Below are 27,542 nucleotides of genomic sequence, written 5' to 3' on the forward strand. Positions count from 1 at the left end.
CTGTTCAAAGACAGCAGCAGTGAACACTGTAGTTCAAATCAAACTGAACAAAGACTTGAACATGGATCTAAGGCCCAGGATGCTGAGACCTCATCTCATTTTAATGCTTGGTAAATTCAGTTTTCTTCCTTTTTTTCCTAGGAGCAAAATGCTGTGTCTGTAATTTCAGTTATAAAGATCATTCTATCCATTCTTATAGCAAAGAACTTGTTTTGAGAGGGCAGATGCCACTGGAACAGCTGTACCTTCAATCTTTCGATACTAAAACTGGAAAAATATGCTACATGTAAAATGTTTTGACTGTTCAAAAGTTTAAAGTCAATGTTCTCAATCATATAAAATTGACTTGCCTGAAGAAAAATGCAGTTTTTCTAATCTGCTCGTCCTGTGCAACTTCACAAGTTTCAGATCTAGTAGAACATCATAAAGCTGTAAATAAAAAACAAAAAATGTTAGATGTGTTTAGAATGACATAGTATAATTAACATCCAGAATTCATCATATTTCAAAAACTCTCACGGTAGATAACTTGACCAAAAATGAAGTTCCTGCTCCTTGAAATATTGAAAGGTTGAATAAACTATGTTAAATAGTTTTGGTGAATAGTTTATAATATTTAAATCCACATTGTATGAAGTTATTATTCCAATAAAAAATGGTTAATATGGCAAGTGATTCCAAATGTTTGAATGGTTGTCTGCCTACAGTGTATTTTGAATTGAATCATAAATTATTAATAGCATGTTATCTTGTTCTTCTGATATTAGGCCTGGGCGATAGGGTGATGTAATCAGACATCGTCGATGATGGACAAGTAACCTAATTACAATGTGTAAAAGGCGATAATCACTATTTTGGTAAAGACTGAGAATTAGAGAGGACTGATTCACCCTTAAACAGCTTGAAAAAAACAGAGGGAAACTGGGGTTCACACTTCATGCACCAGCAGTCAGTTTCACAGAGAGAGAGAGCGAGAGAGAGAGAGAGAGAGAGAGCGAGAGAGAGAGAGAGAGAGAGAGAGAGAGAGAGAGAGAGAGAGAGGGGTTGCTGTATATGTTGAGTGTTGTGTTATTTCTCTCTGCTACGCACTGAAATCCTCCCCTTCACCACACAAATTCCTCTTAATTTACTTGACATCAATAGAATATAAAATAAATGCTGACGTGCTTTGGAACTTCAGCTCTCTTCAAAGTGACTCGCAGCTGTAAAAAAAACGAGCTGAAATGACTGAAAGTTAGCGTAGACCAGCCAAGTTACCTCTAATCTGAAGAGAAAGTTCCTCTGATCCTCGCCTTCGGCCGGTGTGCAGTATTTTCTGTGCACAGTGTCCTGGTGGTTAGCTGGATTATGAAAACGCTGCTGTAACAAAAGAAAATCACTTGTTTTCAGTGTAGAAATCACTTTGTAAATCACTTGCAGTCTGACGTTCCTCCAGCAGGGAGCTCTAAATCGCCACGAATCTGCAGCAGAAGAAGCTCATGAACACGCGTGTTTACAGCAACATTAATTATAATGACAGGTGACAATACTCAAAAGATGTTGGGTTACTCAGTATGAAAGATTTATTAAAGATTTTCATTAAAACAGTCAATATTTTAAAAACCTCTAGACTAATATAGAAAAGAAAGGGGCAATATTATCAATTAATCATGATTTTTAACTAGAAAATATTGTGCTAATTATTTTTAGATATCGCCCAGGCATAACTGGTACTGTATGTTTTGTATTTGTACAGTAAAACTTCAACCTTAACCTTAACTTAGTTAAGTTTGCCACAAGTTTGGGACTCAAAGTGCATTAAAACAGTGGAAATGTTACATATTTCCTGCACACAATAACTGTCTTGGGTCTAGAACACAATCTTCCCACAAATGAAGACGCTTAGCTAAACTTTTGCATCAGGTGTTTTCAGTTCTCCTTTTTTTTTTAAAAAAAAAATGACTTGATTTCCCTTTTAATCAAGCAGTGCACATATGATGGAAACTAAGACGCTGGCATAGCCGGTTAGTAACTTTCCACTTTATTCTCAGAAAAAATGTGAGTCTTTCAATTGTTGCACAGTGAAGCAGAGCATACGCTATACACTGAGCTGCCAATTTATTAGGTACTTTGTTCTAACACCCATTACATAAACACCTACCAGATCCTCTATCCCATTCATCACTGGTCAGTTTCACACCAAAGGTCTGCTGTTGTCCAGATATTATTTGTGCAACCTGGGGCTTTATTTTTTATTACATTTATTTAAATACTTTATGATGTAGTTTATGTATGTATTTGTTTGTAAAGCCTGCAAGTTTTACTATGTAAGAATTCAGTAAACATACATACTGCTCTTCACAAACTTGGTATGATGAAACATCCTAAGCCAGATCAGCTCACTGGCTGAGTGAAGCAATTCGTGCTCACTGATGTCATTAATGTACATTAGGCGCTGTAGTAAACTAAAAAAAAAAATTTTTTACAGTAGAGTTAAAATGTTTTATGTTGTTCTGAGTTCAAGAAATGAATGCATTCTTTTATATAAAAATTGTTTAAGCATTTACAATCATTTTGCTCAAATGCTTCATTTTAACCTAATCGTTTTGAACTTGCTTGGGAGCGCGCCCTAGCATTTTTTTCTTGACTCCTGACGCTGGACTCCACATAGTTTCAACTAACACAGCGTCAGAGCCAGTGATAAAGGGATACAGCAGAGACTGAACTATTGTAGCTAAACAAATGACGTTACAGCTGATTGTCATTACTGTGGTCATAATTAATTGAAAATGAATCATTAATAATCAGTTAACCAGATTTAAACTAAGGTTTTCATTCAGGAGCAACTGGATGTTATCCTTTGTTCCTATTTTCATTAAGCTAAAGTGGACTTCTAATTAAAATTTTCTATTTCACCTTAAATGATACAGCATCTGCTCCCGAGTGGCGCAACCGTCTAAGCGTTGGCCCTATCATCAGGAGATCGCGAGTTCGATCCCTGGTGATGCTACAGCCATCCGTAGCCGGGAGTCCAAGAGAGCACAATTGGCCTCGCTCTCTCTGGGTGGGTGGGATGGCTGCCTTTCTCCCCCCATCACTCACTAAGCGCGATGCTAGTCAGCGCAGGCGTCTGTTAGCTGATGTAACAGATCTGGCGGTTGGCGCTTTCCTCCGAGCGCGTTCGGCTGTCCAATGACGTTGCGTGAGCGGTGGCTGGTTTCACAGGTCTCGGAGGAAGCCTGTGTTAGCCTTGCCCTCCTAGCGTTGATAGCGTCGTGTGTGATTGGGGGAGTCCTAACTAGCGGGTGGAATTGGAGACGACTAAATTGGGGAGAAAAATCGGGAAATGATACAGCATCTGTGCAGGGGCCAGGGTGTAACTGCAGCACCATTTAAGGTGGAACGGAAAATTAGAACAAAACACGGGAGAGTAAGAAGCCAACTTCAACTTTATCCGTTTTTCCACAACATTCTATAAAAAACATTGTTTTTGTTTCGTTTGCAGCCCTGATCACGAAGAAAATGTAGAGTTAGGGAGCAGAGCGGTTCAGTGTAGAGTCGGATGTTTTGAACATTTTTGTGAGCAGAGTTTGTGCTTCATAAAGCTGTTAATTAATCAAAAGCACGCTACTCAAACTCAGACTATTTCCTGCCTGACACACACCTTTGTCAAAATGTCCCTCCAGTCAATTACAGTGAAAAAAACAGAGTCATCAGTTGACTCCACACATTTGGACTCACAGTCACTGGACAAGAGCCAAACCTAACAAACCCAGGAATGTTGGGGTCAAATACTCGACTCCCCATCACTATCCAGGAATGGCTAACATAGAAAGCTAACAGGCTATCCTAAGTAGTGGAAGCAAGCAAATAACTGAAGAAATTTTAGAGGAATTGTAAGGGAAAATAATGTGAAATAATCAAAACTTGAATAGTGAGTGCAGACAAGTAAAACTGACCCATTTTAGGACCAGTGTTGGGGTAATGTGTTGCAAAGTTATGCATTATAGTAATATGATTACCCTTTTCTGTACGAAGTAATGTAACACATTACATTTACATTACATTTGTGGACAGCACAGCTCATCATGTGACCACGAATGTGAGGAGCACAGCACAAACTCAGTTTGGGAACAATGGTGGAGGACGAGAGTGGATGTTTCCACAAATGGAGATATTTTAATTATTTTGAATTTGTTTCACGGATCTGGACTCCCCGGCAGGTTCAGAAATTTACCTTGCTTGATATCTTCTTTAAAGGCACTGGCAAGTCTCTCAGATGGCGTCACTGAACAATTTACACATAGCAATTGAGAACCAATTGGCCAAGTGTGAGCTGAGTGAACGCTGAATTAGTTCTGATCTGGGGCTTTTCTCAACAATCTCCAAAAACTGTCAGCAAGTGGGAATCAGGGCTAAAATCATGTAGTGTGAACTCATGGTGTGCATGTTTCAGGCAAGGGGCACAAAGCTGTTAGCGTCAGTGGGTCTCAGAGGAGGTGCCTGACGGATACTATGGGTGCTGGTGCTGCAGTTTAAACTTTTAAAGTAAAGGAAAGCACCTTGTTTTAATACACCTGTTTCACAGCTATTTATACTTCTGGGCTTATAAAGTGACACAATAATAAATAAAAGTAAATAATTGGCTTAATCAGCCTTGGAAGTGTTTATCTTTTCTGTATTATCAAATTTATCATATTTAGAGACCAATTATTTTCCACCAGCCTTGGAGGCACCTAAGTAAGTAAGTACTGATATAGAAACAAAGTCTAGTGCCTGTTAGGCATCTAACTGTACATAACCCTACAGCAGCTTCAGTAAGAAATAACCATAAAGCCGTCCTTCTAATCTGACTATTTTTTGTCACATGCTTTGTAATCAGAAGAAAAGCTTGCACACTTTTGTTTCAAGCACTTCATACCAGAACATTCTGACCTGACTAAAGAAACACCAGTATTTTGTTCAGATGAAAGATTTCAACCAAATTTAAACCTTTTTTAAACATGCACATCCAGAAATTGGTCAACACAGAAAAGGTCTGGCTAACATTTTGTTTGTATTTGTACAACTGCAGTATTTTATGTAGTTTGTGCTTAATTAATTTTTTTTTTGTTACAAAAAAAACAAAACAAAAAACGAAAAAAGGCTGTTACTGCAGTAACTGCGATTGGCTTACAGGAGTTATAGGGCGTGCTTTCAAGGAAACAGACAAAGGCCTGGTTTAGATGAGTTTGAAGTAGAGCAGCTGTTCTGTGCCCCTCGCTCTCTCTTTGTTCCCCCTTTTCCCTTTCCTGACCTCCTCTCCTCCACAGTCTTTTGGGGCTGGGTAGGAATGGCAGGAATAGAGGGGGGGGCACAGAAGCCATAGCAAACATGGTTTGGGGCAGCCTGAGAGTTGTGGATTGTGGAAAACAGGAAAGAGTCGGGGGCTGTTGTGTAAACAGAAAAGTGAAAGTGAAACAGAATCTCGACCCTCTGCAGCCTCTGAGAGTGTGAGTTTAGTGTGTGGTTACTGTGGTCTCCCTGCACTGTTTTTGCACGACTGAGAAACACTTGGACACTCAGCAGAAACTACAAAGAAATACACAAAACTGCAGGTGTGGGAGAGGCTGTGAAACACCAACCACACTTGGAGGTAAAGCTGTTTGAGGACAGAGGCAGTGACCACTGTAGTCAAGTTTGTTTTAACTTTAAAAAGTTTTAAAATGTTTTGACTTATTTTAAAGTATTTAAATTAGTATGTACACTGAATTTCTAACAGTATGTTAACAGAATAAAAATCTGTCTTATATTCTGTAAACTTATTATTTTCATTGAACTTCAGTTGAGTGCACTAAAATTTTAAGGCAGCCTGGTTGCTAACTTTTTTTTATACTGTAGCGTAGTTTAAAAATGCATAACGTTCAGTGTTACAGCGAAGAATTTGCTTTAAACAGTGTATAAACAGGGTAACAATGCTGAATGTTGCCCTGTATTATTTAATACTGCACATTCTGATTCTGTATTGTTTGGTATTAGTACAGTTACACTTTACACTTAAAGGTGGAAATGCTAATGAAAACAGAAAGCAGAAATTAGGAAATTTCATTTGACCTGATTAAATTAGAAACAGAACAAAAATACATTACTTCATGTTTTATACATTTTTGGGGGTAAAAATATGATCATTCTTTAATTGGTGCCTGCAACACATTCCAAACATTTCAGAGAGTAGCATGTTTACTATTGTGTTACACAGCCCACACCCGAAACTGAGCTTGGGACAGTGGGCTGAACGACAGGAGTTCTGGCTGGCTTTGCTGAGATTGAGGAAGCTTGACCCCCTGTCACTCAACAAGAAAGAGTCATAGAGAAGTAAAAAGAAATGGGGTGGTGGTGGGATGTGAAGTTTTCCATATTGAGGTCCATGGCGATGTGAACGAGGGGCAGTAAACAACGAGGAGCTGCCATGAGGTGTAGCTTAGTCGGTGCAATATTTTTGTGTCATGGGAAACTGAAATGGAGAAGGGAGGATATATAGGGTAAAGGATGAAGAGAGGGAGGAGTTTCAGGTATGGTCTTTCTCAAAAATTCAAGTTATTTCATAACTCCGTTTAATATCATTGCCATCGTTGCCATTCATCCGTCATGCACGCCTTCAGTTGCGCAGCTGTACAGGACGTTTTTAGTGGGAGACAGGCAGCCCAGTCTTGCACCCACACTCTCTGATTATGCAGCCATGCTGCTGTAATGTGCAGAAAGTGGCTTGCCACTGTCATGCTGAAATAAGCATGGACATCCCTGAAAAATGATGGTGATTAAAAGCAGCATATGCGTCCCCAAAATGTGTAAATATCTTTTAGCATTAATGGCTCTTTCACAAATGTGCAGGTTACCTGCTAATATGCCCCCATACCCCGACAGATCATGGCTTTTGAACTGTACCCATGTGACAATGGATGGGTTTTTCTTCTTTGGCCTGAAGAACACAATGTCCATTATTTCCATAAACAATCTGAAACACATTTCAGGCAGCCATTTCAGTATGAGCATATATTTAAGTTAGTAAAATATAAAACATCTTGACTTTACTGTTTTCATTCAAATACAAGTCAAAGTGAATTGACACATCACTGCTTAGTTTTCATTTGCATATCACATACAGTTCCCAAATTAAAATGTTGCTATGCCCCACTACATTTACATGAGAAAAAGTCAACCTGTAAGCCATAAAGTTTGTCATTTTAAACCTCAAAACATAAACATTATAACTGTACGAATTCAGAGGGCGCAAATATCCAAAATATGTCTGTACAAATGAGCTAAAATCCAACCTCATTTAATCCAGGAAGTAAAGTCAAATTTTAAGTCATAAATCCAAAAAAAAACCCTTTTGTTTAAGTTTCTGCTCTCTGTTCCTTTTCCTACATGTATCTGAAACATGATCAATACCTGATATTCTAAGCACTGAAGAATTATCAGAATGTTTAAAGTGTCTCGACATAGAGTAACTCCTCATTACCTTTCCTGATGGAATATTGTTGCTCCACCAAGCGATTTTGTGGACACCTCTTAGTTCTACCAATATAAAAAACGTTGACACTGTGGACGTTCCAATCTATAAATAACATCGGTCGTTTTACAATTAATGGAATGTTTAATTGTATGTTCCTTATCAGACACAATATAATGAAAGGTCTTACTTTGAACTATATTTTCACAATGATTACACTGATCACATTTAAAATATCCATTGATCTTGCATCTTAACCAATCGTTTTTCTGTGTAGTTGGTAGAAACTGTGTACCAACTTATTCCGAAGTGTAGAACATCTTTTAAAACTAAACAGGGGAGGAAATGGTCAAATCTGATTAAAAAATACATTGCTCTGAATGATACTCCAGTTCTTCTTAATGATTAACATCACTGCACTCCTAGTGACAAAGCACACCATGTAGAAGTAGACACTGGTGATTTTCTATGTGATAATGAAAGTCAATTCTTTCACCCTTGTTTTTGCTGTACAAAAAATCCAATTTTTATAACCTCTTTGTACAAAACTTCAGTGTTTTACCTCATATTCCTGTTCATTATCACAAATTTGAAAGTTTGAAACGGCCCAAAGGGTATACTTTCAATCAATTTATGTCGGTGAAAAAGCATGTAGAATAGTATTTCTATTCTAACAATATGTATGAAACCATTCTCATGCTTGCTCATCTCTAAATCCAAAAATTAACGTTCTTTTTACTATATTCAAATGATAAACTAATATTTAAACTGGTACTGTTAAGGCACTGTTAAAATAGTCATGAAATCTCTAAAGGTCCTCCTCTGACCCTGCAAAAAACAGAATAATTCCCTTATTGTAACAACCCCACCAAATAACCTCACTGAAAAAGAGATTCATAACAGGACTTAGGATATTGTTCTCTTCCTATTTACCCTAAAACAAACCTGCTATAACATCACATATAAGAAAGGCTACAACATGACCCCTGGCAAGACCTTTAACTACTTTTACAAAAAATTTATCCTGAAACACAAAGATATTATTTTTCCATTAAATATGTCCTTTTACTTAACTGTAAGATATAACCCTGTCTGCAAAAAAGCTGGGACACTGTGCAAAATGTAAATAAAACAGAATGCAATGATGTGCATATCATTTAACTCCTATATTCAACTGAAAATGAAAAAAAAACAACATATCAAATGTTAAAACTGAGAAATATTGTTTTTGGAAAAATATATGCCCATTTTCAATGTTTCAAAAAGCTGGGACAGGGCAACTGGTAAAGTTGTATAATGCTATCTGGCTGTTAACTGGCAACAGGGCAATAACACGGCTTGGGTATAAAAAGAGCATCTCAGAGAGAGGCGGAGTCTTTCACAGTACAGATGGTGAGGGGTGTGAAACTAGTGCATCTACCATGAATATCATTAAAAGGTTCCAGAAAAATCTCTGTATGCAAAGGACAAGGCTAAAAATCAACATTAACTGTCCATGATCTTTGAGCCCTCAGGTGGCACTGCATTAAAACAGATGCTATTCTGTAGTGCATGGGCTCAGAAACACTTCTGAAAACCACTGTCTGTGAAGACAGTTCATTGCTGCATCCACAAAGGCAGGTTAAAACTCTACCATGCAAAGAAAAAAAAACATATATAAACAGGATCCAGAAACACCGCCGCCTTCTCTGGGCCCAAACTCATTTGAGATGGACTGAGGTTACGGAAATCATGGAAACTGCGTCCTCCGAGCTAAAGACCACTCAGCTTGTTATCAGTGCACACAGCTCAAAAGCCAGCATCCGTGATGCTATGAGGGTGTATTAATGTACATGGTATGGTTACACAACTGTGAAGGCACCATTAAAGTTAAACAATATATGCAGATTTTGGCAACATATGCTGCCATCCAAACTATGTTTTTAAGGGAAACCCTTACTTATTTTAGCACGACAACATCAGACCACATTCATTGCTCTATAGTAAAAGAGTCCAAGTGCTAAACTAGCTTGCCTGCAGTACAGATCTGTCACCACTGAAAACATTTGGCACATAATGAAATGAAAATTACAACAAATGAGATCTCAAACTGATGAGTAGCTGAAATCCTATATCAAAGCGAGAATGTGAAAACATTTCACTTTCTAAACCACAGCAGTGTCTCCTCAGTTTCCAAACACTTAGTGTTGTTAAAAGAAGAGGTGATGAAACACAGTGGTAAACAGGCCCCCGTCCCAACTTTTTTGGAACATGTTGCTGGCATCAAATTCAAAATGGGAATATATTTTTCAAAAAACAATACAATTTCTCAGTTTCAACATTTGATACATTGTCTTTGTACTAATTTCAATTAAATATAGGGTTTAAAGGATTTGATCCTTTGTTCCTAAATTTTTGAAAATAGGATTGTAAATTCAGATGGTAGTAAACCTGTGGCAGGTAAAAAAAAATGTACAGCACCTATATTATTAAATTCTTGGATTTTATTCAAAACACCAATGGTGAAATGATAAAATGCAGGTAAAATGAGAAAGTTTTATAAAATAATCAGTGTATTCAGAAATAGGTTCAGTACGACTTCCACTTTCACTAATCAAAGGGACTATCTGGGGGATTTTGCAAATTCTTATGGATTTTTAGAAGCATATAAAAAGACATCATAGGTGCAATGTTGTTAAAAAGGAATATAAACTCACTGTTATCCATCCTTTCTCCAGAAATTTGTGCATATATAATGTTTAAAGCCCAAGGGAACCTTTTCTAAATGAGTTTTCTTTCTAATTAAGTTAATCTTGTTCCTCTGAACACAAAATATACATGTACAAAGTATGTCTTATGAATACCCAATGTCTACAAAATGTTTGCTGTGTCTCCATCATATTTCTCTCAATGTAAACTGGGCAGTCCTAATCTTGAATATTGCATCTGTAAGCATTTCCTTACCAATCAAAGAGCTGACGTCTCTTGCCCCGCCCACACAGAACAGTTTCAGAGTCAGAGAAAAAATAGTCAGCTAAAGCTAACCCAGGAATAATCAAAAGCAAACAAGCTAGACCACCTGTCTGTAGCTGCCTGTCACCCATTCATTCATCTATCTATACACCAACATTGTTAATTCGTCCATTCCTTCTTTCAAGTGTTGCTTTATCCGTCTGTTTGTTCGTCCATCCGTCTGTCTTCACATCTGTTCGTCTGTGACTTTTCCCATCCAGTTGTCATCACACAAAAGCTGGGTAATGATTTTAGTTCTGTATGAGTGGCAGAGCAGACAGCTGTCAATCAAGCTGCTAATTAGCCACGCCTACACAGTTCTCAGATAGGTCTGATCAGCGTTTTTAAGCTGGGGTTTTTATTGTCATATTTATATCTTAAATTTTTCATTCAAGGTTTGCTGGATATTTAAGTTTAGTATATACACATTTTTAATATTTTACTCTGTGCTCTCTAGGACTTCAAAGACCACCGCTCAACATTTATAGCAAATGAAGACCTTTTGATAAACTCTGACTTTGTTTTCATTTCAAACTGCATAAGGCCTTATTGAGCTGATACATGCTTGGACCTCAGAATCACCACTTGTAGCTGTATTTGTTATTAGTATAATTTTTTTTTATTTTATTTTCTCTATAATCATTCTTCAGTCTTCATGCAGATGTTTGGTGATGTTAGCACCGCAAATGTGTAGTTATTTACTGCAATGAGTGTTTAACCAATACTAACTTTTCGTATTACTGCAGTTTAATTTGTTGCAATTCTTTACTCAAACCAAAAATGAAGCAATTTTGTACTTAACAATATATGACATGTTCTTACATATCTTAGAAAATTCCAAAAGTAAAAAGATCGCTTTTCAGCTCATTAGCTATCATTAGTTCATTAGTTTAGCTATCATTGCTTCATTTCTTTTCTTTACAACTTCACAGAACAAAGTCATTCTCACCCTCCATCATTATTCCTACATTTTCAGACTGGTCTACTGCACTTTTGCCTCATATTAATAATTTTCTTTTTAATCCAATTTGCCACATTAAAGATCAGATTAAAGTTGATTTCTCCAAACCAGTTCCTAAGCAGGCATGTTTTAACATTTCAGACATTCCTCAAATTAGTTGGAAATGAACTGCAAAAGAGGATCAATAAAACATTCCCAACTTTTGTTGGAAACACATCGACATCTAAATTAGCATTAGGATAACTGAATAACATTACCATCCAACTGAATGGCTACTACTTATTATATCATGGGCTTAACAAAAAATATGTTCTTTATTTCAGTACTCTGTGTTCTTGGATATTCCTGGTTGGCTGGTAAGTGTGCATTTTGTAAATAACACTGGAATTAAACAGTGCAATACTGACGGTATTGACCACTTACAGAACATAATGTCTACGCACAATTTTCAGAGCAGAAATATGTTGAATGTGACAAATGCCTAAAAAGCTCATGCTTAACAAAGCTGTGCACTGATCTCCTTTTGTGACAGAGGGCTTCAACATAAGACTCGTCAATGACAATGGCATCTGCTTTGGTAGAGTGGAGGTCTATCATAACAGCCAGTGGGGAACAGTGTGTGATGATAACTGGGACACGAGTGATGCGACAGTGGTGTGCAGAGAGATGGAATGTGGTACAGCGGTCAGCGCCCCTCAGAGTGCCCACTTTGGTCAGGGACGTGACCCAATACTTCTGGATGATGTTGCTTGTTCTGGAAGTGAAAGTACCCTCACACAGTGCTCTCATGGTGGATATTACAAACACAACTGTGGTCATGGTGAAGATGCTGGTGTTATCTGCTCAGGTATGGAAAAAGTTAATTTCAAGTTAAAACACTGTAATATGTACATTGCTGCTGTATCTCTTCCGATCTTAAACATTTAGTGACCAGTAAGGAGATTTTTTTAAATGAAGAAAGAACGGAAACCCAAGTAAATAAAAGTAATCCAGTCTTATGGTGAAGGTGTGATATACGCATTCATAGCACTCCAGATGAAGGCTTTAAAACACTTCCCTGCACGTTGCCAATCCTTTACATAATGCTATACACAAGGGCAATGAAAGGCGGTGTTCCTACGGCTTCATGACAACTGAAAAACCTACATAAACATGTTTAAAGGCATATTTTAACAAACGAGTTGTCATTAAGGCTGCTTTTGTCAATTGTACTATCAAGTTAAGTGTTTATTCTTATTTATTATTATTCTAAGATTTTTATGAATCCCTATTGAGATTCCATGAATTACAGTGAGTTTCACTAAACTGATTATCAGAGTTTATGAATACTTACGGTAAAGCTATTACACTGAAATGCAGTATGTGTATTTTATTTTCTTTGGCCCTTAAGTAAATTATAAGTACTCTGTAACGAAAGTTTAATGACATTGTAGGGTTGAAGCAAAAATCAAATAAAAAAAAAATCAAAGCAAAAGTATGTGGACACTTTCTTTACTGTCTTGAGTTTCATCCACACTCATGAAATCTCAATGAAAATCTGCAGCCACACTGGCCACTTTCACTACTTGGTGGTGCTATAAAAACAAAGTTTCTTATACCAAACATTCAGTTCTCAATGAAAACCTTTAAATATTTAATATACTTAAACTATACTGTCACTGTGCTGAGATTCATTTATATATATATATTGTGGATATTTTAAGAATTATATCTGACTATTAGGAACCGGAGACAAACTGTGAAATGGATACAGAGCCAGCTGCCATAGCATGCTGGGTCATTTCACCATAAAATCTGTCACTACCCATAAAGTGAAACCAAAGTTGACAAAAGCAGCCTTTATGAAAACTGAAATTTGATGGAATAAGGATTTTTCACCGTAAATACAGGCTAATGTCATTTGTCATGAAAGGTTTATTTACCTTCTCATTTAGTCCTATGAACGATGGATTTCACTAAGGTATCACCATCCCTTTTAAGTGCCTTTATAGAACAAAACAAAAAGGTGTTACGAAATCTTCGTGTACCCCTCCTTCATCTGGATGTTACCTCATTTGTTGCAATGGTTTATTACTATTACTGTTTCATTGTAATACAACAGCAATACCAATACAATGCACAAACTGTGGCTCTTATTCATCAAAGTTGCGTAAAAACGAGGATTCATGAAACCTTCATGCTTAAACTTGAAAATAAGCGTAAATTTGGGCACAAATCAGCTCCAGTGCATGAAATCAAGCACCGGCCTACCTGTATCTCATTTACAAATAATTTACATGAATTTACGCCCTTATTTAATAAAGATGTTTTGGCAATCAGCCAATAAAATGGCAGCATTCAGCAGCTCGTGAGCAACTGAGGAAGTGTGAGGTCGGGCAGTGTGATCAATGCTCACTATACTGACCGAATTTTATAGTGTTAAAACTAGAAACACTGGAAAGAATAAAATGTGAAATAAACATAAGGTCTTAGGTATTTTAAGAAAGTGCACAATGATGTTACAGTGTAGTGGGATAATTATCCTAAAGTCACATTTTTAATTGCTTAATTCTTGCAGTGAATGAGATGTTCATGCACTAACTGTGTTTTGTATTGTTTATTTCGTGGGTGGAGTCAGTCGTATAAAACAAAAGCAAAGTGCCTTTAAATGAAACATGGAATAGTTGCAACATTTGTTTACTAATATGTATGTTCAATAAGTACCTCCACTTTTGTACTGAAATTCCATGTTTACAAATCATTACTATTAATATTTTCTATTTTATTATCTTATTACTGGTACTGTAGATGAAACGTATAATAGTTAACTGCAAATCAGGCATTTTTTTCAAACTGTTCACATTTTACATGAAGCAAGCTCTAATTAATACAAATATCTTGGTAAAGAGCCAATAAAACGACAGCATTCAGCAGCTCATAAGATAGCGGCTCTGCTCGTGGGCGGAGTTTGAGGTCAAGCAGTGAGTGCAATGCTCCCACACTGACCAAACGTTATAAAATTACGAGGACTGGAAAAAAGTAAAATGTAAAAAAGCGTTTTTTTTTGTTTTGTTGTTTTTTAAAGACAGAAGAATGATTTTGTAGTGTGTTTATTGTCCTAAAATAAAATGAAACGCTGAGTCCGTAAAATAAAACAAAAACGCAGTGTAATGTGTCTTGAAATAGAACATGGAATAACTGCAGCATCTGTTTACACCAATATGTATGTACAATAATACACTTTTGCCCTTGATTTCTGTGAGCACAAATTATTAGTAGTATTTCCTATTTTCATACTAATTACTGGTATTATAGATGATACGTATAAAAATTAAGCAGTTGTCAGGTTGTTAAACTTACTCAAATTTACACACACTCCTACCAGACACGAGTTTGATCGTAGAGATATGCAAAAGATTAAACTGATGAATAACAAAACTGTCTGTGAAATTTACATGCGCTCATTTTACGATCAGATCTGACCATATGAAAATCTGATGAATAAGGGTCAATGTCTCTAAGTAGTAAACATTATGACAGCAAGCACCCGACATGATTTTGGGGGCTTAATTTCTACTTTTAATTCTACATATTTCAACTGTTGGTTTGTAAACAAATTGGTTTAATGTGAAATTGTAGCGTTTTTTGTGATGATTTTACTAAGAACTGAAGAGGTAGAATGAGGTTGCTCTTCTCTGTTGAGAGATTTGTGCATTTTTCTGCTGTTTTCTTCAGTTTGAGTTATTTGGTGGGACTAAATTTGGCGCAGGACGTCAGATCTACTAAATTAAAGTTAGCAATATGTATACCTCAGTTACTCAGTTATATGCAGTTAACTTCATTTACGAAGCGTGATAGCTAGCTGTCCACCTTAACTGTAGGAATAAAATTATAATCTCTATTAGCTACTCCCCCAAACATCAAGGCTCACAGTGTTTCTATTGTGCACAGTAAGGCACGAGATATTTCTCCACGGCCCAGCAGTTAGCTAGCCAACTATAGGTTATGGATAAAACGTTAGTGCTGATCATTACAATTTTTGACACGATATGTTTGTGATGTACACATAAGATGAAAGCCTGAGTTCTCAAACTGCAAAATGTAATTAGATCTCTAAATGATAGATCTAACTGTTAGCTTGTTCTCCATATGCCCTTTCAGTCTCCATTCAGAGAGCAGCCGAAAAGTGGTGGTCTGTTTTTCTGAGGAGGGCTTAAACGTTCATCACGCTGGCTGGCAGTTTGGTGGGTTGTTGCATTGCCTGGGAGATGCCACTGTCAGTCATTTTTTGCTTTTTGATGACCCCACACAGTTCTGAGCAGACAGCAGCTGAGAATTTCTAGAGCATTTTCTTACAGCTAAATTATATTAATTTATGTATATGTTTGTTTCCTGAATATAACACCGGTAAACACTTATTCTACAGCACATCTTTAATATTAAAACAAAAAAATAAATATTTAAAAGCATGCTGTTATGTTTTAAGAGGCATCCTTAAGCATTTTAGTTTCTCTAAACAGGCACATTTCACATCTTCTTGACTTTTCGTACATCATGATTTCATTTATACAAAGAAATTCCCTATTCCACTGTGAAATTATATACAGCTTTGGTATTCATGAAGGTTCCAACATAACTATTTGCACCAACCTATAGTTCCACTGTAAATTTGGTCCTTAAAATCTTATACTTCTTCATTAAAGATAAATATCTGCATATTTTTGTATGGTAAATCAGAAAGCATCAGGCTGGTGACTGGAGGCAGTCGTTGCTCTGGTAGAGTGGAGGTCTATCATAACGGCCAGTGGGGAACAGTGTGTGATGATAACTGGGACATCAATGATGCAGCGGTGGTGTGCAGACAGATGGGATGTGGCCCAGCGGTCAGCGCCCCTCACAGTGCCCACTTTGGTCAGGGAAGTGACCCAATACTTCTGGATGATGTTGGTTGTTCTGGAAGTGAACGCTCCATCACATCATGCAGTCATAATGGATTTGGAACACATAACTGTGGTCATAATGAAGATGCTGGTGTTGTCTGCTCAGGTAAGGCAGCATTTTTTTGGAAAATCACGCTCTTCAAACATAATGCATATTACTTTGCTGAACTACTTCTCTAACAGGTAACTTGCAGAGCCCAACTCTGTCCCTGATCTCATCACACTCTGCTGTCTCACCTGGGGAGGCTGTTCAGCTCAAATGTACCGCACCCGACTCAACGTACATCTCTGTAGACTACCGTCTGTATAGAAATGGGATATCAATTATAACCCAAACAGCTAAATCGTCAACCACATTTACTTTAGCGGTGGATTCCTCATATCAGGGCCAGTACAGCTGTGACTATTCACACCCGAGAAGAAACTCCATGACATCATCAAGAAGCAATTCCATTGACATTACTGTGGGTAAGTGCACAGATAGTGATTTTATAAAAAGCACATTTTAAACAGTTGTAGTGATCTGATTTTGATAGGTTTCCACGAACTTTACCCTAATTTAAGGAAAGCATTCCAGGGTATTATTTTAAAATGATACTGTAAAATAAATGTTTGACAAGCATGATGGACTATAATGAAAGCAGATAATTGGTAACATTAGCACAGCACCATCATTCACATTTATTGACAACTTCAGATGTTCTTAGAAACAGTCTTCAAAGATTCACTCCCTATGTAAGGGGTGCAGATTTTATCATTGTCTGCATATCAAAAATATATTCTAACAGGGGGAATTTGCTAGGTCTTACCATGCCTTTCACAAATTATCATATGCATAATTTTGTTATGGTTGTAGTTTGGGAGGAGACTGTATGACTGAAAGAAGGGAGAAAACTCTTAGCACTTAGGCTGAAGTTCTGGGCAGTTTCTGATTTAAGCTTGGATTCTTAAAGTATTAGGTCAAATGGACTAGAGATCACTGATTTTAAGTAGATTCATCCAGACAACCTATTCCCAACCAATCATGAGAACATATAGACTAAACAAATTTTACAATTTATTTATCAACACAGCGTTTCTTCTTGCACCACGTTTTTCCTCTGTTATGATACAAATCACAAGGCTTGGCTTGGGCACTTTCAGTAGCCCACAGTGCTGGTTAGTTGGGGAACTCTAGCCTTACTCATCCTCTATCATGCATGTCCTTGCCCGACTTGCTGGTCAACAAACAGCAGACACATTTCCACTCCAATAGTGTCCATATCTGGAAAACGCACTGCATTTACACTTGTGCTGAACGTGGTCAAGCTCCATCTCCAAATGTGGTCTGAGTGATTCACTCACAATGCATTCCAGAGTTTTTCATGCGATGGAGTTAAATCTGACTCAATGATTTGCAAAAATTAAACCAAGGAGCTACTGTGCCACTACCTTGTTAAAAAAAAAAAAAAACTAAAAAGGTAGCAAATTGTCTGCACCGCTCCCCACACTTCCCCAGGTTCAAATCTAAGTAATGCCCCTATGTTTGTCAAGGGAAAAAAATGAAAATAAAAAACTGTCATCTCCTCTCTTCTTTCAAAGAATGCAATTGAATGCTTGTTCCAAACTAAAATTAGCACCCAAACCTCTTATGAAAATGTTTTCAATTTTGTACCACACTAAATGAAACAGTTGATAACTGCCTATCAGATGATTTCTCAGGATTTGATGTGTATTGAGTACTTTTTTTATTTCTAATACTCTAAAATGAGATTTCTTGACCTACTGTTTTCTATTACTACCAATAGCTAATATTTCATTAAGTCAAACGCATTTAATTTTTATAATTTGGACTAACCAAAAAAAACTGATGCCAAAAATGTCATTTTCCAGTAACTCTACCCACTCCACGCATCTCTCTCAGTCCCACCAAAGAGGTCACATGGGGAGAGAAGGTTGACATCACCTGCTCTGTACAAACCCAGTTCACAGGTGGATCCTTCACTCTGATACAGAACTCTGGATCATTTAGAGAGACCAAGAGTGGAACCTCCGTCACCTTCAGTTTACCAAAAGTGGACTTTGTTCATGAGGGGTCTCACTACTGCCAGTACCAGACCAGAGTGTCCAGTCGTGATTTCACTTCTCCACAGAGCAGTTCTGTTCAGTTCTCTGTTGTAGGTAAGACAGATTCTTTTTAGATTTTTGTCCTCAATTCTTGGCTTTTATTTTGCATTAACTGCTGCTGGAGGTATTTCAATTGCACCCATTAGTGAAACACTGTGTTTATATGCACTTAATATTCCGATCATAATCGGATTTCTGCAGTTATCTGATTATTCAAATGGTTGTGTAAACAGCATCTGATTTCTTAAATCAGAATAAGGTCTAGAAATGCGATTAAGAAATCTGATAAAGGCTGGATTTTAGCTCAGTAATCAGATTTCTCATTGCATGTAAACTCTTACTTGGATTTCGTTCGAATTTCTCAGTCTGCACAGGTGCAAAAACTGTGACTGTGGTACCGGAAATGAGTGAGCAGTGTAACACAGCACCCATGAGACAGCAACAAAATACTTTCGGAGCAACGCTGAAACCAACGACATGCTTGATGAAATGAGGGATTTAAATAGTGATGGGCCGATCCACATTTTTTTCAGTTCCTATTAGATACACAACTGATATACATACAGATTCCGATACTTTAACATTATCATTATTATTGTTGGTATTGTGTTTAATCTTCTAATCACTAAGCATATCTGTAATGGAAGCTGCAACTGAACTGCTAGTTTGTGACCCCCTGCGCCTTTTAACTTGACGCTCCACACTCTGTAGTGCATATGTTTCTGAGTTCACCCAGTGTACTGTGAAACGTAAGAGAGACACTGGGATCACACTGAGGTCCAAACATCAGTTGTAAAGCTCATGGCTTTAACAAGATGGCCCCTGTGAGGGTGGTAGCCTATTGCAGCAGCTCTGGCTCTCTTTGAGCTTTTTTCTTACTTTCTGTACTTTTCTCTTTTTCTTTTTTAAGTATTTATACTTTTCTGATTGTTTGCCAAGAGTTTTTCGCGCTATGGACACCACACTTTTGCCCTGGTCCTCGCTCTACTTTTTTCTCCATGTCTGGAGATCCTCTACGGAGCCCTACTGTTTACAGTGGGGATCAGTTGTTAGCGCTAGGCAACACAGCGTTGCTGTCAGATGAGAGATCTGATATCCCCCGCAAGCTGAGGAAAAAGAGGCAGGGAAGTTGTGTCGGAGTTCTGCTTAGCGCCAGGAGGAGACGTTAAAGACCTGTTCTTCCCTCAGTCGTAACGGGAAATCATCATGGCATAAGATCTCTTCCCACTAAGAAGGACGAGCTGAAGAGGAAGAGACGGGGAGTCGTATGGGAGCTTTGTGTCATGCCAGGAGGAGATAGATAGACCTTTATTGATCCCGAAGGGAAATTGCAGTGTTTCAGTAGCAAGACATAATTGCACATAAACTTACATATACTACGCAGAAAAAAACAGAAATAAAAATAAACATAAATTAAAGTATAAGAAAGCAGAAATAAAAGTATATCTACAGATTTATTATATTTACACGTATAGTATTTAGACGTTATAGACCTGTTCTTCCCTCAGTCATCATGGGAAATGCAAGATCTCTTCCCAATAAGATGGACGAGCTGACAGCGCTGATCTGATATCAGAGGGAGTACCGAGAGTGTAGCGTCATGCTGTTCAGAGTCATGGCTAATTACACTAACTCCATCACTTTGGACGGGGGTTTTTTAGATCAGGAGACTAGACCAGGCTAGAACTACCCAGCTAACGAACAGTTTCTGGCCACAGGCTGTCAGGCTTCTGAACAAGCTGTGATGCTGTGGGTCCTCCCCTAACTACCATTTTGGTCACTTTGTTAGTATTATTTATTATATCATATCACTGCTACAGACAATAACACTAAGTCACTAAAATGTACATATATTCTTTTCAGATTATCCCTTGTTTAATATATTAGTAAATAGCAGAGAGTTCTTCTACATAGGTCCCTCCTGTCTTTATATTTTGGGTTTATTTAATATATTTTAGCTTTAGTACTTTTACTTTGTTCTCTCTGCACTGGCTGTAGAATGTATATAATGATGCCCTGCTGTAAAGTGATTACCTGAGCCTCACCACAAGCATTTCAATGCATGAATGTCTTGACATGTTGTGCAAATGATAAATAAACTTGAAACAGGGGACAAGGAAGAGCTGAGAGCTGTGCAGAGGGAACTAAAAGGAAAAATCAGGGAGGGAAAAGCCAGCTACAGGAGAAAGTCCAGAATCCAGACTCTACCTGCTTAGGAGCCTGAGGTCATTTGGAGTGCACGGGGGGTGCTCCTGACCTTTTTTATGGAGTGGTCTACTGGGGGAGCAGCATCTTAACTGCAGACAGGAAGAGACTTGACAGACTTATTAAGAGGGCCAGCTCTGTCCTGGGAAGCCCCCTAGACTCAGTGCAGCTGGTGGGAGACAGGAGGAAGTTATCCAGGCTAGCATCCATGCTGGAGAACAACTTCCACGCCATGCATGAGACTCTGGCAACACTGGGCAGCTCTTTCAGTGCTAGGCTGCTCCACTCCAAGTGTGTGACGGAGGCTATCGCAGGTCCATCCTGCCTGCTGCTGTTAGACTATACAACCAGCACTGCTCCCAGTAGAACCCCTGCCCACCCTCCATTAGACCTCACACACCTACAGCACATAAACCGTAAACTCATCACCATATCAGTGTGCAATATAATCAATACTCCATGTGCAATACATATAGAATATCTTGAAGTGTAAAGATTTTTTTTGGCTTTTCTATATAGTATGTTTATATTGTTAACTCATCACCATTCCCATGTGTATTATAAACAATACTCCATGTGCAATACTCCATGTGCTATATTCCACGTGCAGTTCAGGAAAAATATCCTTACAGTGTGAATTTTTTTTTGCTTTTTTATTTATAAATGCTAATATTGGTAATTTCTGTAAATACAGTTTATGTAAAGGATAGAGTTTATATTTTGTATCTTATATTGTTTAACTCTAGTATTATATATAGTCTATATGGTAACAAGTAACAAACTGCAACCGTGTTAAGTAATTAACAAGGTTAATTACTTTGTTAATTCTCTTCGTGGTACTTCTTTTCTTGAGTGCATTGCTGCCCCTTTGCTGCTGTAGCGCTGAATTTCCCCATTGTGGGACTAATAAAGGATTATCTTATCTTAACACCTAACTGCACCATTAACTGTGATGACACTCGGTTGTGTATCAGGATCGGATCTGTCAGATGGGGTATCACAGTCTCTGAAATGTATTTTCTGGATGGAGTTTATTTCTGGGCTCTAAGAGCTCCAACAGGCTGCGAAATCTGACATTTTCCACTACAGATAGTGGTTTGTTGTCGAGTATAATGGAGTTCAGCAACTTCTCTGTGATCCCTTTAGCCTTTGGGTTGTCTGCTGGAAGTTTATCGTGTTTCTGCAAAGCATCAGCGAGAGTCACTGCCTGGTGTCTTCCTGTCTGTTAGCATGGACTCCTGGTACTCTTTCCACGTGAAACCTCTGCAAGTGCTTAATTAGACTGGTTGTACTGTATGACACAGCCGTATTTCCACCTCTCAGCACGCTGGCTTTACATACATTACAAGTAGCGGTCTTGCTTTTCGGCGTTTCCAGACTAAAATATCTCCAAACAAATCACATTTTAGTCAAACCACCAACTAATGTTATTTGCTCAGTCACTTACAGACTGAAATTGCTGCGGGTTTATGGTAACATGAGAAATGGAATCTGTATCGGTGACGTTTCATGTTATGTTGTGTAACGTTCATGGTCCAGTGCAAGCTGCGGATTGGAATATGGATCAGTAAGTGGATCGGCCCTGTCCATCCGAAATCTGATGAGTAAATTACGTAAATATTGGCCCCGATACCGATATAGGATTGGATTGTTCACATCTCTTGATTTAAATATTTCGTCATCTTCTAGAAGATATATGTTCATGTTTTAGCATATTGAAGTGGCTTGATGTTTTAAAAAAGCCGCAGCATGAAGTCTGAGTTTTGCATTACGTTTACATCACGTCCTCTGCGAATTTATTGGCTGGTTGCAAAACAGAAATCCAATTACTGCCTAACGCATGTAGACCCAGAGTTTCCGGATTACTGACGAAATCTGATTTTCTGCAGTTATCGCACTATTAAATGCACTCACTGTCGCTGAACTATATCAGGAGCTACATACAAGAATTAGATTTGAAGCAAATGAATCATTTTAGGCTGGGACAAATAACACTTATTTGGGGACAAAAAGACAACACGCACTCCTTTTATACTTGACCACCATCTCTGACCACCTCCAAATGTGGTCTGATTGATTCAATCACAATGCGTTCCAGAATGTTTCTACACTTGTTTTTTTCATGCAATGGAGTAAAATCTGACAACACGAAGGACTGATTCGCTTGGGGGAAAAAAATAAATAAATAAATACAAAGGTAACAAATTGTCTGCACCGTTCCCCACACTTCCCCAGGTTCAAATCTGAGAAATGCCCTTGTGTTTGTCAAATAAAAAAAAACTCTCTCTTTTTTCAAAGAATGGAATCAAAAGCTTGTTTCAAACTTACTTTAAAATTGTAACCGCTTATGAAAACTCTTACGTTTTCAATTTTGTACCAGACTAAATGAAACAGCTGACAGCTGGCTATCAGGTGATTTCTCAGGATTTGATGTGTATTGAGTACTTTTTTATTTCTAATACTCTAAAATGAGATTTCTTGACCTACTGTTTTCTATTACTGCCAATAGCTAACATTTCATTAAGTCAAACGCATTTAATTTTTATAATTTTTTGAATAAGCAAAAAAAAACTGATGCCAAAAATGTTATTTTCCAGTCACTCTACCCACTCCACACATCTCTCTCAGACCCTCTAAAGAAGTTTCATGGGGAGAGAAGGTTGACATCACCTGCTCTGTAGAAACCCAGTTCACAGGTGGATCCTTCACTCTGATACAGAACTCTGGGATCATTTAGAGAAACCAAGAGTGGAACCTCCGTCACCTTCAGTTTACCAAAAGTGGACTTTGTTCATGAGGGGTCTTACTACTGCCAGTACCAGACCAGAGTGTCCAGTCGTGTTTTCACTTCTCCACAGAGCAGCTCTGTTCAGTTCTCTGTTGCAGGTAAGACAGAGTCTTTGTAGATTTTCTGTCCTCAAGTTTTTGTCCTATGTTTTGCAGCTATTTTGTCACGTTCTTCCTGTGTTCATTCATTGCTGCTGAAGGTATTTCAATTGCACCCATTAGTGAAACACTGTGTTTATATGCACTTAATATTCAAATGGTCATGTAAACAGCATACTCTGATTTCTTATATCAGAATAAGGTCTAGAAATGCGATTAAGAAATCTGATAAAGGCTGGATTTTAGCTCAGTAATCAGATTTCTAAGTGCATGTAAACTTTTCTTTCTTTCATATCTCTCAGTCTGCGCATGTGCAACAACAGACCGCAGTACCGGAAATAAGCAAGCAGTGTAACACAGCACCCATGAGACAGCAACAAAATACTTTTGGAGCAACGCTGAAACCACCAACATGCTTGCTGAAATGAAGAATTTAAATATATACTGTTATCGGATTATTAAATGCATGTAAACGCACTCATTGTTCTTGAAATATATTGGGAGTTACATACAAACAAGAACTAGATTTGCAACAAATTAAGCATTTTAGACTGGGACAAATAATACTTCTTTTGGTGACAACCCCAGCCTTATGTGTCCTGTATTTCCTTGTTTATCCTCTCACCTGCTGGTCAGCACTCAGCAGACATATTTTCGCTTACGTAACTGTAACTGTGTGCATACATGGAAAACAGACTCCATTTAAACTTGTACTGAATGTGGTCAAGCTCCATCTCTGACCACTTCCTAATATGGTTTGAGAGATCCAATCGTAATCAGATCACAATGCATCTCAAGTATTTTTACACCTGGTTTTTCATGCGATGAAGTGAAATTTGAATGTGATCCCATTGTGTTAATGCAAGATGTAAACAGTCTCAATGTAATGGACTGATTTGTGAAAATGAAACCAAGGTACTAAAGTGCCTCTACCTTTACAAAAACCTAAGCAGCAAACTGTATGCACAACCCTCAGATAGGTTCAAATCTGAGCAGTGCCCCTTTGTTTGCTAAGGGGAATAAAATGAAATAAAACAACCATGATCTCATCTCTTCTTTCAAAGAATGAAATCAAAGGATTGTTTCAAAATAACTTGCACCCCTAACCTATACATTTCCAATGTAGTACTATACTGAACAAACCAGCTCCAATCTTTGTGTTTCTGATGTTTAATAAGATTTTATAGCCTTTTGTTTTCTAAAATTTAACTGAACAAGTCAAATGAAATACGTATTTCTGAGGTCATTTCTGAGGTCATTTAATTAACATAATATGAACCAGAAAAATCTGATGGTAAAAAAATCATTTTCCAGTTACTCTAGCCATTCCACACATTTCTCTCAGTCCCATCAAAGAGGTCACATGAGGAGAAAAGGTTAACATCACCTGCTCTGTAGAAACTCAGTTCACAGGTGGATCCTTCACTCTGATACAGAACTCTGGATCATTTAGACCCCTTTTACATCTGGTTGGTTCAGGCGTTTTGAATATCAGGTTTATTTTTGGATGAGGAACCGAATGAAATGAAAGGCTTAATGGCAGTAGAGACACGACTGCAAAACAAACTGCAGATGAAGAGGCTAAGCGGATAAACAGTTGGTAACTGGCTGCAATGTGACAAGCACATTTGAATATTCGATTCCACACGGTAATTAGATTTCAGTCCAACTAACTGGAGATACATTTGATGACCAAGTGTAAAAGCATGTGGCTAAAATCTTACCAAGAGACAATCAGGATACAAGTCACATGAAGCGTCCGGGTGTAAATGTGGTTTTAGAGAGACCAAGAGCAGGACCTTCGTTACCTCCACTGTTACTAAAGTGGACTTTGGTCTGGTACTGGCAGTAGTAAGACCCCTCATGAACAGAGTGTCCAGTCGTTATTTCAGCTCTCCACAAATTATTTGTTATTTTCTTGGATGCGAATAAGACACATCATATTTGGGGTTTCTGTAGTCAAATCTTGACTATCAGTCAGCAACTCTTCATATAAGTTTTTGTTTTCCAGTGAACTTGCAGCAGCCCAATATCTCCTTCAGTAATCCTGATGGAAGGTTCTACTGGGGGTCTCAGGGGTCAGAGGCGACCAGGGGTCACAGTTTCTCCCTCATCTGCTCCACCAAACCACAGTATCCAGGAGGCTCCTTCCACTTGGAGCTCAGTGGATCCAACATCACCAAAACTCAGTCAGCTGTTAACCACTCAACCACCTTCTTCTTTGATGAGGCAGATTTTGTCCACCAGGGAAACTACAGCTGTGTTTATGAAGTAAACGTGTCTTCACGCACCTTTAACTCTCCTACCACTGAACTCTTGGCTGTCACTGTGAAAGGTACAGTAACTAGTCTTGTTTGATTTGTTCTCTGTTTAAAGCAAGAAAGTCTTGATGGTGATTTCCTTTGCAGCGTCACCAGTTCCCTTCATCGCTTCTGGAGTGACAGCAGGACTGTTACTCATATTAGTGCCAATCATCATTTTCTTCATAAAGAGAAGCAAAAACCAAAAAGATCATCAGACGGCTGTGAAGACGGATCATAGACTTCGTGAGCACTTTCTGTTCTGAACTAAACTAATTACAGTATTTTCATTATGTCTTTTGAAAACTAAACTGAAGCTCTTTGTTGTTGACTGGTATTCGCATAACATCCAGTGTAGATGGTGGTGCAGAGACATTTACTGCCATAAAATCTGGTTAACCAGTTCATTTTTCCCCCACAATCCTTCTGTAGGTGCCAGAAACACATATGGGGTTACCGGAGGAAATAATGAGATGGATGATGAAGATTATGAAAATGCAGAAACTGTTTTTCACCAGAAAGAAGATTCAGATGATTCTGATGAGGACTATGTTAACGTAGATGTTGATGTCAAGAATAAGGCAGTGGCCAATGACTATGGAGGTGAACAAATTTATGCAAACACGGATTAGTACGGTAAACTAAACAATCTATTTTTAAACGCTGGATCTGATGAGTAATGTTACAGCAGTTTTAGACTCAATGTAAAAGATAGTGTTAATATGTATGTGTTCGTTTTCAAACCTTGATAAGTGTTTATTCTGTCCATTAAAATGAATTCGGTGATCCCTGGTTGCGAGTTCGATCCCTGGTGATGCTACAGCCATCCGTGGCTGGGAGTCCAAGAGAGCACAATTGGCCTCGCTCTCTCTGGGTGGGTAGGGTGGCCCCCCGTCTCCCCCCATCACCCAACGCAATGCTAGTCAGTGCAGGCGTCTGTTAGCTGACATAACAGATCTGGCGGTTGGCACTTTCCCGCGAGCGCGTTCAGTTGTCCAATGATGTTGCATGAGCAGCAGTCCGAAAAGATGTGGTGGTGCTTCACAGGACTCGGAGGAAGCCTTCACCCTCCTAGTGTTGGTAGTATCATGTGATTGGGGGAGTCCTAACTAGCGGGTGGAATTAGAGACGACTAAATTGGGGAGAAAATCGGGGGAAAAAAAAGAAGCAGATGACGACACCTACCTTACTTAAAATGTGATTAAGCCTGTCGTTCTTTGGCTAGTTTCCTATACATTACTTGAAACGTAACAACTGGTCTGTCACAATATTGCTCGGTTAGAATGTACTGAAACTAGCAAACTGTGCTGGACAGTAGACCACACCAAGTAAGAACACTTAACCTCAATTTAGAAGTAGCATCATAAGTAATCAAATTATAATCCAGACATGAGGTTTTACTTTCGTACTTTAAACTTGTTTTTTGTTATGTATATAGTGTTTCACACAAAGTCAGTATAGGAGGGTGACTGCATCAACAATAGTGATAAACTGTTTGATACTAAACTATATTTGACTGGTGAAACTACAAAAGGCTTGAAGAAAGCTATTTTGAATGTCTGTTCGAAGCTTCAATATCTACGTTTAAGCCAGAGCTTAATGCTAATGCCTGGTACTAACAAAACATAGGACTAAATGAACAAAGGCTACTTATAAAAAGCTTCTTACTGCATTAAACACTGCAATGTAATAACATGCACGGC

General features: G+C 38.1%; 2 protein-coding genes across 2 annotated transcripts; both read left to right on the forward strand.

Annotated features, from left to right (window-relative positions):
• LOC118821011 (deleted in malignant brain tumors 1 protein-like) lies at positions 1–23,371 on the forward strand. Its single transcript, XM_036589420.1, has 7 exons — positions 1–110; positions 11,747–11,779; positions 11,956–12,270; positions 16,140–16,448; positions 16,526–16,810; positions 18,337–18,502; positions 23,251–23,371. Exons 1-6 carry the CDS (start codon positions 62–64, stop codon positions 18,351–18,353), a joined length of 1,008 nt encoding a protein of 335 aa, XP_036445313.1. The 5' UTR covers positions 1–61; the 3' UTR covers positions 18,354–18,502; positions 23,251–23,371.
• LOC118821051 lies at positions 20,862–26,471 on the forward strand. Its single transcript, XM_036589458.1, has 5 exons — positions 20,862–20,986; positions 23,391–23,539; positions 25,551–25,874; positions 25,948–26,085; positions 26,272–26,471. Exons 1-5 carry the CDS (start codon positions 20,862–20,864, stop codon positions 26,469–26,471), a joined length of 936 nt encoding a protein of 311 aa, XP_036445351.1.
• The last annotated feature ends 1,071 nt before the right edge of the window (positions 26,472–27,542 follow it).

The sequence above is a fragment of the Colossoma macropomum genome, unplaced genomic scaffold, assembly GCF_904425465.1.
Source record: "Colossoma macropomum unplaced genomic scaffold, Colossoma_macropomum, whole genome shotgun sequence".
Lineage (NCBI taxonomy): Eukaryota > Metazoa > Chordata > Actinopteri > Characiformes > Serrasalmidae > Colossoma > Colossoma macropomum.

What these genes read in the sequence shown, in the direction of transcription:
- LOC118821051 (XM_036589458.1), top strand. Translation starts at nt 20,862, where the DNA reads ATGCTGGAGAACAACTTCCACGCCATGCATGAGACTCTGGCAACACTG. An exon ending in TGTTCAGTTCTCTGTTGCAG is followed by an intron (nt 23,540 to 25,550) that starts GTAAGACAGAGT and finishes TTTGTTTTCCAG; the next exon opens with TGAACTTGCAGCAGCCCAAT. An exon ending in CTTGGCTGTCACTGTGAAAG is followed by an intron (nt 25,875 to 25,947) that starts GTACAGTAACTA and finishes TTTCCTTTGCAG; the next exon opens with CGTCACCAGTTCCCTTCATC.
- LOC118821011 (XM_036589420.1), top strand. Translation starts at nt 62, where the DNA reads ATGGATCTAAGGCCCAGGATGCTGAGACCTCATCTCATTTTAATGCTT. An exon ending in TGCTGGTGTTATCTGCTCAG is followed by an intron (nt 12,271 to 16,139) that starts GTATGGAAAAAG and finishes ATGGTAAATCAG; the next exon opens with AAAGCATCAGGCTGGTGACT. An exon ending in TGCTGGTGTTGTCTGCTCAG is followed by an intron (nt 16,449 to 16,525) that starts GTAAGGCAGCAT and finishes CTTCTCTAACAG; the next exon opens with GTAACTTGCAGAGCCCAACT.